This window comes from Vombatus ursinus, unplaced genomic scaffold (genome assembly GCF_900497805.2).
Source record: "Vombatus ursinus unplaced genomic scaffold, bare-nosed wombat genome assembly UNPS02014863.1, whole genome shotgun sequence".
NCBI classification, from domain to species: Eukaryota; Metazoa; Chordata; class Mammalia; order Diprotodontia; family Vombatidae; genus Vombatus; species Vombatus ursinus.
In genome coordinates this window covers 21604989-21617282 of record NW_020954641.1, presented here as the reverse complement: position 1 = coordinate 21617282, position 12294 = coordinate 21604989, and the positions used below count along the sequence as shown (strand labels likewise).

The 12294-nt window shown below is 40.8% G+C and overlaps 1 protein-coding gene across 6 annotated transcripts in view; it reads right to left on the bottom strand.

Moving 5' to 3' along the window:
* PWWP2A (PWWP domain containing 2A) overlaps positions 1 to 8209 on the bottom strand; it is a 35571-nt gene extending 27362 nt beyond the window's left edge. For 3 of the 6 annotated variants that reach the window (XM_027841927.1, XM_027841930.1, XM_027841925.1), the window contains exon 1: positions 7578 to 8209. In XM_027841927.1, coding sequence (XP_027697728.1) covers positions 7578 to 8209 — 632 coding nt within the window. Of the gene's footprint in view, positions 1 to 3039; positions 3101 to 5762; positions 5965 to 7577 lie in introns of those variants that run through there. The other 3 variants (XM_027841926.1, XM_027841928.1, XM_027841929.1) reach the window with 3 other exon arrangements.
* Between the last annotated feature and the right edge of the window lie 4085 nt (positions 8210 to 12294).

Sequence of the window (12294 nt, the reverse complement as noted above, 5' to 3'; positions counted from 1 at the left end):
TTTACTTTAAAATTATGCACTCCTTAGTTTCTAGACAGCAATGAAAATTAAAGGTTCCTTGAAGAACTAAAAACCAAATGGGGATTAGAGTTTACCAAATACTGAGGTGTTCAAATCTCTCTCCCTTATACTAAAATGACAGCCACACAGCCTTTAACTTGGCTACTGGGTGACTAGAAAGCCGACTTCAATGGTCAAGGAAGAATTCTTCTATCCTTGAAATTATTTTACTTGGAAATGCAGGGCCACAATGGGGGAAAGGGAAAGATTATAAGTCCTATAGAAATAGGAAATATAATTCCTATAGAAAATAACTCCAGACTATGAGACTTTAAAAAAAGAAATTACTGGGCAGCTAGGTGGCGCGATGGATAGACCTCTGGCCTTGTAGTCTGGAGGATCTGAGTTCAAATCTGGCCTCAAACACTTGACACTTATTAGCTGTGTGACTCTGGGCAAGTCACTCAACCCTGATTGCCTCACCAAAAAGCAAAAGAAAAAAAATTTTTTAAAGTTACCTTTAGGTAGATCTAAGTGCCATTTCTAGAAAGTACCAAATGCTCTCACAACCAAAAGCTCTGTAATAAATGAAGCTGCCTAAACTGTGGTACATGCAGGTACATGTAAGTGTATTAAAAGAAAGGCAAATGGTGAAGCGAAAACTATAGACTAAGATAAACATATTTGAGAAAATAATTCACCAAAGACCTGTTTTGAATGCTCATCTCATTAATGTGAACACTCCCACTCACTCCACAGTACAGATTACAATTCACCCTACTTTTAAAATAAGATCTGCCACCCTAAATTTCTATACTTTTTTGTATTACTTTTAAATATCCAAAAACATTCAAAGCAGTATAATGTAAAACTTTTAGATTATTCAAGTATTCTGGCAAATGATAACCTAAAATATGTTCCCTGAACATCATTACTACTTGAAGTTTCACTAAGGATTATGAATTTACTCATTTCTTTTACAAATATGCCACTGGAGCAAAACTTTTAAGACTTGCAATGTGCAGGTCAATGAAAATAAGAAATTTAGTTACTTTTAAATGTTTTAAAGAAAATAATCCACTTCATAAATACAACTAACAGACCTTCAAAAACTCTCACACTGTTCACTTTTATAAATTTACTGAAAAACCTGCCACATTAACAATGAGTAGAAATACTATTTTTTAAAAATGAGTTGGTATAAATTGTCTCAAGATACAGCATCGTGTAGAGGATGGAGAAGTGGCCTTGGTGCTAGTAAGACCTATATTCATTGTACAGCCTTGGACATTTAACTAGTTCTACGACTCTAGACAAATCCCTTAACCTCTCAAGTAATTTATTCTCAGACTCCAAAAATTACAGAAGTTGGCAGGGGTAGTCTCCTCTTCTCAGAGTTCTCTATATTCACTATCATAGGTCTAGTTTTTATCACTACTCTTAAGTGCTTGTTGGAATGAGTAACATTACAATACAAATGATCTTCTGTAAATCAAATAGGAAATCTGGCTGGATTGGATCTGGAAAAGTGCATATTGTTTTCTACTGATCCCAAACTCCTTGCTAGTGCAAAAAATCCACCTCTTTTAACATAAATACTGTCCCCACGGTGACTCAATTGTGGAATACGACATCAAATTAATATAAACAACTCAAAAAGCAATGGAAGATCCATTGTGGACATACACAAGGGCTCATCAATTTACCATGACAAATTTGCATGCCACAAACATTTTGTGAGATATTATCCGGGATACATGTTAATGGAAGAGGAGATGGGTCATGGCCAATCATTGACAACAACAGATAAATAAACGAGATACATTGGTACTTCTGAGATACTAAAAGAACAAGGAGGTCTCAAACATACTTTATGGAGGACAAATGAGAAAACTGACAAAAATCAAACAGGATAAGAAATTTCAATTTACTTTTGTTAAAAGTAGTATTCAACTGAAATTCTGAAATAACCTGCACTTCAAAGTCTCTTTTACGGACTGTTTAACAAACATAAATTCCAAAAAAGTTTGGTGTTTTGTTTAATTTTTAATGTGATTAAGCTAATCATTTTACTTTTATAAAATGCTCAGTATAATGAGAATGAATACAAATTATCATCCTAACAATTTTGTTATGGCACACTAAGAGTACAGGGGGCATAGGCCTCTCTCTGAGTCAGGATTAGAACTAGGTTCAAAAGTCCCTTCCCTCTGACATACTGGCTATGTGGCACTCGACAATACAGAATGCTCCCAGTGAACCAAGGCAGTTTTTTATGACCACAAGTTGCAGGAAAGATGTTGGCTGATCTGCATTGGTAGAAAAGGGGCCAATGAAATCACAGGTCTAGACATCTCCCCTCAAGCTTTTGTTTCTGTTTTTCTCACATGTACACACGCACACAGAGGGTCTTAGATTTAGAACTGAAAGAGACCTTAAGAGGCCATCTAATCCAAATGCCTTTATATTACAGATGAAGAAACTGAGGCCCACAGAAGTGAAGTGACTTCCTCAAAGTCACACAAGCACTCAGGGGCAAAAACCAGGATGTGAATGCATGTTCTGATTCTAAAGCCAGCACTCATCCCATTGTGCTATGCCTGGCACAATAAAATACCATTTTCTTATTTTTATAAATTATTTTAGATTTTTTAAATACTGTTAAAATTCCAAAAATTCATCTACATGCCAAGGACCTTGCAACTTTTGAGTGTTTTCCCTCCAACAAACAATCACATGTAATAATAAAATAGTAGCATCCATAGTACAAAATGACTACATGCTCAACGGGAAAAGAGCATTGATGTCCAATGTATCTTAGCAGTGGGTCCTAAGACTATTTTTGAACAAGAAAATGTTTTGCATGTGCCCATTATATTTTATTCCAGAAGACAACTTAGGAGTTTAAGATCTGGATGCAAAATAACAGTAATTTTTTAAGGGTTAAAATAAAACCCAAGAATAAAATTCAAGCAAACGAAGGTCCATGTTCTCAACCTTGCTGTTGCCTTAATTTACACTACGGATACTACTACTCACTGCTTCACCAGACTGGCTGCATATAATTCCCACCAAAAGTATGGCTAGTGCACCATGGTCTCTGCAAAAAAAAAAAAATCATTTCTTGATTTATTATTTTGAAATATATGTGATCTAACAAACTTGTTAAAATTGAGCTTGCTACAAATGATATCTAAAAATATCTACGTCAATGGTTCTCTTTAAAATACAAAACCTCCAAATCAAAATTTGAATCTTCCCTAAAAGTAGAAATTTTGGTCTCATTTAAGGTATAATGGAATTAAGATTCTTTAGACAGCAATTGCCTTGGTAAACCCTTAGTTTATGCTAGGTGAAAAAAAATTTTTTTTTTTAATTTAAAAAGTTGAAAGAGGACTTGCTAATTATCTAGGTAAAGCCATTTATCACACAGAAGGAAAGTGAAGTCCTTATGTATTAATTATGACTCACCCAAAAATCAAACAGCTAAATTAGTTACATAAATAAAAACGTAACTCAAACTTCTGGATACCAAGCCATTGCTCTACCACACCTGTGTTACTATAAAATTCCAACATGTACATATGCTATTTTTTAAAAGAAAGTATTTAAGTTACTTGCTCTTCCTTTCACAAGGTTAAGCCTGGAGAGTTTACTACCATGAAAGTTGTTTCCTCATACAAATAAATTCAAAAGATTATTACTATAAAAGTAACCTGGGACCATAGGTAGCCTAAGTTTTTAAGTTCTAAAGGATACACAGCAGCATCATTCTTTCACACAATGAGCAGCCCATTCTGCCTTCAAAGTATTCAATATCTGTGTTAAGGAAGATAACAGTAAGATATTACCCCACATTTATACATTTCATTTTCAGCTTTTCAATGGCTGATCACACCCCACTGCGTTGAGTACTCCAATACATGGGGTAAGCGAAAAAAGCAAAGACACAAGTGTCCGTGAGAAATGAAACAATATTACAACAAATGCTTTCTCTCCCCTAGCCCCTCCTAAAAAAGAAAAATAAAAATAACTTACAAGATATTGGCCAGTTTGGCCCACCTATTTGTTCAGATTAACTCAGTAAGAAGAGTTCACTGAAAATGAGGCAGCCATTGATTTTGGAAGATTAAAGAGAAAAATAGAAATATTCACACATACAGAATTTGATGCTTTTACTCACTGAATGAACTCAAGAAATTTTTTTTACTGACTGATTCAACTAACTTTATTCACATTGCCTTCTATTAGAAGTGAAATCTGTCCAATATTTGACCCTTAGTGCCATGGCAAAATGGAACAGAAAGTCCTGGCTCTGTGGCTCATGCCTAACTGTATTCCATGCCACTTGGAGGAAGGGACCAGTGGAATACCCAATTTCTATAGTTCTGAGCTACAGTAGGGCCAAAACAGAATGGGTCTTCACACTAAGTCCAACACTAATATGGTGAGCCCTTCTCCCCCCAAGGAGCAACTAGTGGCTGCCTAAAGGATATAGGAAAAGATACTTTTAGCCTAGGTGAGACAAAAAGATCCAGTCTCCTCCCCACCAAAAAAACAAACAACATGTAACAGATCCTTTCACCCTTTCCAGTCCCCAATAAATTTCCCTTTGCTTTGTTTGCTATTTTGAAGAAAAGTCCATCAATTGAAGTTGAAAAAAGTAAGCTATCTTTATGCTCATTACTTCATGCTTATTTCTACTGGAAGCCCAATTACTGTTTTTAATTTTGACTAAAAGTTTCTAGTATTGTGGGAACTAAAGAAAAATAACTCACTAACATACAATAACTGTGGCCACAGATGGCTATATATAAAAGTGCTAAAGGATTTAAGCATTTTAAAAATTAAGAAAAAAACTTTTTTCAAATTGGTTTTTAAACTGGGCAACTCACCCCCCAAAAAATAAAGGGCTGCACTCCTCACTTTGACCTCTTAGCTTCTTTAAAGGGTCAGCTCAAGTGCATTCTCAAAGTTATAGTTACCTCCTAAATCTTTAAATTATCCTGTTTATCCTTATCTATATGCTTGATTACCTCTCCCCCAACAGAATTTAAGCCAAGATTATTTTGTACACCTAAACTCAGCTCAAACACCACATCTTATAGGCTTTTGCTATGAAATTACCCAAATGAGTGTTCTCCCGATTTATTTAGTAAATACGTTAAATTTACTCATCCATAGGCTTCCCTCCAGTAGAAAAAAAACTCCTGTTTTGCTAATCTTTATACCCCCTCCAGGGTCTAACACCAAGCCTTACTAAACAGGCTCTTGATAATTGCCCATTGGATTGGGCCTGCCTTCTTAGCGGTTGCATCAAGACTCATTCAAATTTCATTTATCAGATATCTACTTTGTCCAAGGTGCTGATTGTTCAGAAAAATTCTTAATTAGAAACTATGTCATTTCCCTACCACTGACCTCCAAACCCAAACCAAGCTTCTAGAGGGCATTTATAAACCTGGCACCAAGTGGGTATTCCAAATATTTGAAAATGTAGTTGGTTCAATTCCCCAGGTTCATTCGCTAGAGGACTTTTTTTTAAAAATCATTATTTCCTGGTAAAATTTATTCACCAATCTCAAAAAGAATAGTCAACTGCAAAAGCTAGAAGTGAAAAGTGATTCTCCCAAGCACATACTCAAGAATTTTTTTTAAACTAAAAAATATATTACCCTAATACTTAAAGAAAACTAAACCAAAATAATCACTACCACCTCAGGCCTAAAAACACACGGATCCTAATTACAGCAGCAACTTACCTTTTTGTACCTTCCTTTTGCAGATATTAAGTCCAGAGTCTCACAAGCATTGGTCCTCTGTTCTGTTTTATTCAATAGCATACACACTGCTGAATGATTTCTACTGCAAAAGTTAGTAAATCAATCTGCAACAATTCCAGTCTCTTCTTCTACCATGCCTACTTTCCAACACCAGAAACAAAGTAAAAAGTCACATTTTTAAAAGTTTTAAAATTACTAGAAGACAGTAAATAATTGTAAAGCCTCTTGGTCTTTTCCCAAAATCTAATATTGTGGGAGGTTTTTTCATGCTATTTTCAAGATCACAATTTACGTCTGTTTTTAAAATGCAGTATATGTCAGGTTTTTGTTGGGGGAGGGAGAGGATTTTGGGTAGGAGGGCAGGGAGAAACGGACATTCTAATGAAAAGGGACAAACTAATGAGCCATTTAGAAGCAGGTGAGATACCATCAGCAGAATGTATGCTGTTGAAAGAAACAGAATGGAGAGCCGTGAATGAGAGGCTCTGTACTTCAGATCTGCAAAAGAAGGGAATAAGAAAGTTAACACTGAACTTGTAAATAAATCACCTATTTCACCTTTACAATGTATACTTCAGTTAGATATACAAACAGATGTAAATTAGAAGTTCTGGTTACAGTTGGATTTGGTTGAAGTTACGGGTCCAAAAATTTCAATCTTCCAGTTTAAAAATACGCACCCTTAACTACAATTTTCAACACGCGTAGACATTTACCACGACTACTCCACTGTCAAACCTTCCTCTTTCCTCCCTCAATTTCAAACATTTATTAAGCTGCTTGAACACTGTGAGATACTGATGGAGGTAGCAAGGGTTAAGTAACATGAGATCCCTGCCTTCATGAAGGCTCACAAGCTAGCTTTCTAGAAGGCCCAGAGAAATCTTATCATATCTGTTGTCTTTTTTCTTAAATCTTTTCATAAGGAATATCATCATTTTAAATTTTTCTTTGGGGCCAAATAAAAGGAAAAAGTGTTTACAGAAATGTAAAATCTGTATCATAAATACACATGTGCATAATTCCTTTCCTTGTAGTTAGATCTAGTTTAACAGAAACATCCACTTGAAATCTAAAAGTACGTTGTTCAACTTAAAAGAATCCCCACCCAAGGTTTTGTCAAGCTTTAATGGGGCCCCCATCTAACATCTCCAGCCTATTAAATGGATTTTACCTTATGTTTCCTAAATAATTTAAGGTTGATAAGGGAAGAGATTTGGTTTTGATATTTGTCTATCAAATCACCCCAACTGCATTATAATTATACCAAGGTTACCCCACCCAGAGGTCCTCCTAAGACCATCTAAATGAGGGTACTTCACAACTTCACTCCCCCTAGAGATGCCCTCTTCCAAGGGCAAGATGCCGTACCTGTCCCATTCCAGACGCCTCTAAGAGAGGAGAAATGGGGGGGGGGGAGATCCCCTCCTGGAAAGGGGTTAAGTGGCTTTGTGGACTCAGCTTCCCCACTAACCAGCCTCCCCTTACACCCCCACCCCCGTGTACCCGCCCCTTCCCCAGGCTGGTGTGAAAAACGCCAGAAGGGAGGTCTATGCGCTGAGCCCCGGCAAGGACGGGCGCCGGGGCCGGGGGGAAGCCCGAGCTTGGGGGGCTCCCCCGCCGTCCCTCCCGGAGCATCTCCCTCCCAGGCGCGCTCTCGCAGCCCAGCCTCCCTCGCCGGCGCTCAGAGCACGTTGCCCGAGGGTCGGCCCCGGGAAGAGCCCGCAGCCGCATGGACAGACCAGGGGGCGGGAGGAGGATCCGCCGCGGGGGTCCCCCACCCGGGAACGGTACCTTTTGGACAGATCCATGAGGACCCCAGAGAAAAGCTTCTCCCCGAGGCGGAAGGACACCACGAGCGCGTCCTCGATGATGTGGTCCAGGGTGACCCGCACCTCCGAGCCCGGGATCAGCTGAGCCACGGCCGAGTGCCCGCCCGCCGGCGGGACCAGCGCCGGGGCCGCGGGCTGGGGCTGGGGCTGCGGCGGCGGCGGCGGCTCCTCGGGAACCGGCTCTTTCCCCTCCTCCGGCGGCGGCGTCAGGGGCTCGGGTCCCCGCGGGGCTGTCGTCGCCTCCCCCTCCTCCGTCGCTTCTCTCTCCTCAGGGCGGGCGGGAGGTTTCTCCTCGGGCTCGAGCCTCGGAGAGTCGGGCTCCAGCCGGGGCTCGGGCGCGGGCCCCGCCGCCCCGGGACTCCGGGCGGACTCCCCCGGCGGCGGCAGCGGCGGCTCATCGACCTGAGGAGCGGGCTTGCCGTCCGCCTCGTCAAGCACCAGGGCTTCGGTGGCGGTCACAGGCAGGGGATCGGTGCCGGCCTCGGCGCCTGCCTCGCTGCCGGGGATGGGCTCCATCTCTGGCTCGGCCTCGCCGGCGCCCCCCTCCCCCGGGGACGCTGCAGTCGCTGCCGCCTCCGCAGCCACGGCCGCCATTTTCTTTCTGGCTTCTCCTCCTCCGACTCGGGCAGCGGCGACGGCGGCGGCGGCGACGGCGGCAGCGATAGCGCTAGGTTCCAGGGCCTTCCCCTCCCTCCTTCAGAGACTCACTTCCCGCCCCTTTTCTTCTCCGTTCATCTATGCCGCTGCGCCACTGGCTGCCTCTCACGCCCCGCCCACAGGTAGAGCGATCAATTGGTCGGATTGGATGCCCATCACTTTATGGAGTCTCCACCCAGAGCGGGAACTTCTCATTGGCCGATCGAGTTGTCAAACGTCGAGGGTTAAGCCATGGAGTGGGAAGGCGGGCTCAAAACGGGAAAAGAAGAGAGAGGAAAGATGCAAGGCGTGGGGCTGGAGGGTCTGCCAAGTTTTCTATTGGCTGGAGGAGAAATTAGGGGTCTTGTGGTTTGTCGCTGTATCTGTCCATTCCTCTACTTGTGTCCAAGCGGAGGGCAAAGGAGGGAATCACATGGCTTGCCAATCATTTCAGAGGCAGCCGAGGGGAGGGGTAGGAGGACAAGGTGGGGGTAGCAAAAGAGGGGAGGGAGAGCGATTCCCATGATGCACTGCACCACACCCTTAGAATAAATGTTATTTCTAAGCACGGATCTATCTGGCTTCAAATTTGGGGCAAGATGCGATTGTTTGGGGAGTGAGCCAAAGTTTGGTAACCTTAGGACCACGAAGAAACCTTTAAAAAGGAACTTCTCCCTACACGTCTTCATCTTATTTCTCAATAGAGAAAGAAATGGGGGGTTTTGCACAAATCTTTGGGCAAAAAGGAGCCACCATCCAATGAGCTGGGTAGGGCCTGATGTTCCTGAGTATTTCAGAATGAAAAGACTGTCCCCAAGATGCCCAGCTTCAGCCCCCAAGTATACACAGTATTCTTTGGATTTGGGCATCTTTTTACTTTCCGGATTCACAGCACAATGGAAACATCAGTCTCCTTACTTGAGCCTCAGCCCCTTCTGCATCAAGTATACACAGTTTTTACCTTATATTCCTCTTCTCTTATGTACCCACTTGTCTTAACTTCCCTTTCCCCTTCCTCTTTGCATATGTTCAATATGCCTGGAAAAGTCTCCTTTCTTCCAACAGTCTCCTTATCTTCATTTCAATTCTACCTCAAAACCTAGTTGCTTTTTAAGGTGACCCACCCCCCCCAAAAAAGGAGGCGGTTTGAATCAGACACTTTGAAGGAATAGAAAAGAGAGAATGAAGATCATCTCCAGGGATGGAGATGTAAGAACTTCTGTAAGAACTCATTCTTTGGCCTGCAGCCCCTGGGAAAATACTGAAAAAGATCACTACTACAATTAAGGTTCTTTTTACAATTAAATTTGATAAAATGGGAGATCATTCTATATTTTACTGTGGATGCTTAATAAATTGTACATAAAATATTGTCTTTTTTTTATAAAGCTTTCAGAGTTAAGCTTCTATGCTACCATTCAGAGTCGTGCTATATGATATCCCAAGACGAGAAAGCAGTCTCCTGGTTACCTCCTTGTGGTGACTAAACAGCTAGTTTGTGATGAAACCTTTACTTGTATCATTTTCCAAGTACATACAAAATGGAACACCAAAACACTACCGTTATTATGTCACTCCCTAGAACCATAATCTATTAGAGCTGGAAAAGACCTTTGAGATCATCTAGTCCAATCCTCTCATTTTATAGATGAGAAAACTGCAGCTTAGATGGATTGTTATATGCCCAAAATCAACAACTAGTAAGTTACGGAGCCCGGATTCAAACCTGCTTCCTCTATCTCCAAATCCAACATCCTTTCCCATCCATCATAGTTGGAATCCCAACTCCAGTATTTACTAAATATGTGACCATGGTTAAATCACTTAACCTCTCTGAGCCCCAATTTCCTCATTAGTAAAATATAAGTGATATTTTTACTATATGCTCTACAGGGTTGTTTTGTAAGGAAAGAGCTTTGTAAATCTTAAAAGTGCTATATAGATTGGTTATTATTATTATCCAACCTTATTTCCCACTTTATTTCATGGATTGTAGCAAGGATGAAGAATAACATCCTGAATGCCACCCAAGTACCACAAAAGTGGGATACCAGAAGGCCTCCAGTACGTTGGGTATGGAGATTTTTTGGGAAAACACGGGCAGTATTCACACAGGATGGAAAGACATTGATTACCATCTGCACTGCATTGGAGGCAGTTTCCACACGAGGTCACAGATCTGCTGTAGTAAATCCTACTTATCAAGCTACAGACCAGGCAAATACATAAAATCACTTCACAGTCCTCTATATAGGCTATGCTTATTTCAGTCTCCATGTTTTTGCTCCTGCTGTTCCCCCTTGCCTGGGACTCCTTTCCACTTCTTCCCTTATTTTATCCCTAAAGACCTATGTGAAGTTTTGTTGTGTTTTTTTTTAGCAAACTACATGAAATCTACCTCTGCTCTTCCAAACTGTGTAATTCTCTGAACTTCCCTAGCATTTTAGTCAACAATTCTCAGGCTAACATTTCTGTGTTCTCCAATTATTCTCTTTTGGGGACTAGTTCTGGTTTAATTATATTGCAAGCCCCTTTAGAGAAGGGATCACATTTTTGTTTTGTTTTTCTGTTTATGTCTTTCTGTACAGTGATGGGCATGTATCAGATACTCACTAAATATTCATTAACTTATGGAAGGTGCCTTGCATTGCCTCTTGGAAAGACACCTAAGCATGCCAGGGGCTCTAAGCCAAAGTTTCTGAGCAACAAATGGAAGCCTTGGTTAAAGAGATGTGAATAGTGCTGGAGTCAGCCTCATAAACCTGAAGCCAAAGATACAGTGCAATATAATGGAAAGCCTTCTTCATACAAGACTTAAAGGACCTGACTTGTTCTTGATTCTGTTACTTACTGACTTTCTATATAATCAATGAATCTCTGTGGGAAAAGCATTTAACTTCTCTTAGCTTTAGTTTTCTTATTTGTAAAATAGGGACAATATCTGCTTTACAAGGTGATACTTAAAAGTGCTTTGTAAATTCTAAAGCGCTGTATAAATTTGAGATTTATTTTAACATGGCTGTGTTCTGTGTCTCAGCCCACAAAGATATTCTGTCTAATGTCTAATGTGTCTGATACATGGGACTACAGAACCTGAAAACTGAAGCATAGCAGGAATTTATCCATTCCATAAAAATTTGCTGAGCATTTCCTATATTCCCCACCCAATACCTGTGCATTTGCACAGCTAAGAGCAAACACAGGAATTGAGTAGAAAATGTGATTTTAAATCATTTGTTCTTGTTTCTATATCAAATTTCTACCTGTTGGTCTGAATTTCTTTTCCTTTGATTCAGTGGGGGTAGCTTTGAAACTGTTATGCTCCTATGAGTTGAGTGTTTCCTGGGATTAGATGTGGCGTGTGCTGTCCCCATTCAAAATTTATAAGTCTTTGGAAAGACTGCTTTTTCAGCTGTCTTTTGCTTTACAACAAATTGCTTTCTAGGGTGTCTGTGTGTGTGTGTGTGTGTGTGTGTGTGTGTGTGTGTGTTGGGTGAAGGAAAGAAGCTACTCCCATAAGGTTTTTCAAGGACTCTAAATGATTCATAAAGAGCTTTCATATTCAAGGAGGAGAGATGCAGGAACTAGGTCTCTCTTTTTTTTTTCATTTTTTCTTTTGATGGAAAGAGGACTTTTGCTTAGGAAGTGGCATTTCCACTAAAACCTGGTTCCCAAGTAGCTTCAGCCCACTAAACCAGGATGATACATGCTGTGGATGCTGAAAAAGGAAGTGAGGGGAAAAAGATGCCAATATCAACATAGCTTCTTTGTTCCAATGACCTTGAAGTAGCTCAGCAGTCCTCACAGTACTGCAAGAAAATGTTAGGAGCCAGAGGTTGCTCCTGCCTGGGTTCAGTTGCCACAGTGACTTCTCTCTGAATTCACCAAATCCTGTGCTCTTAACATCATGGAATCTCACAACTAGAAGAAACTAAAGAGATAATTTAACCTTATTTGCCATTTATTCGTAACGGCATTACCTAGGGTTTCTCATCCTTTGAGGAGCTCAGAACTCTCTTCGATCTCACTCTTGTAGAGCTAAA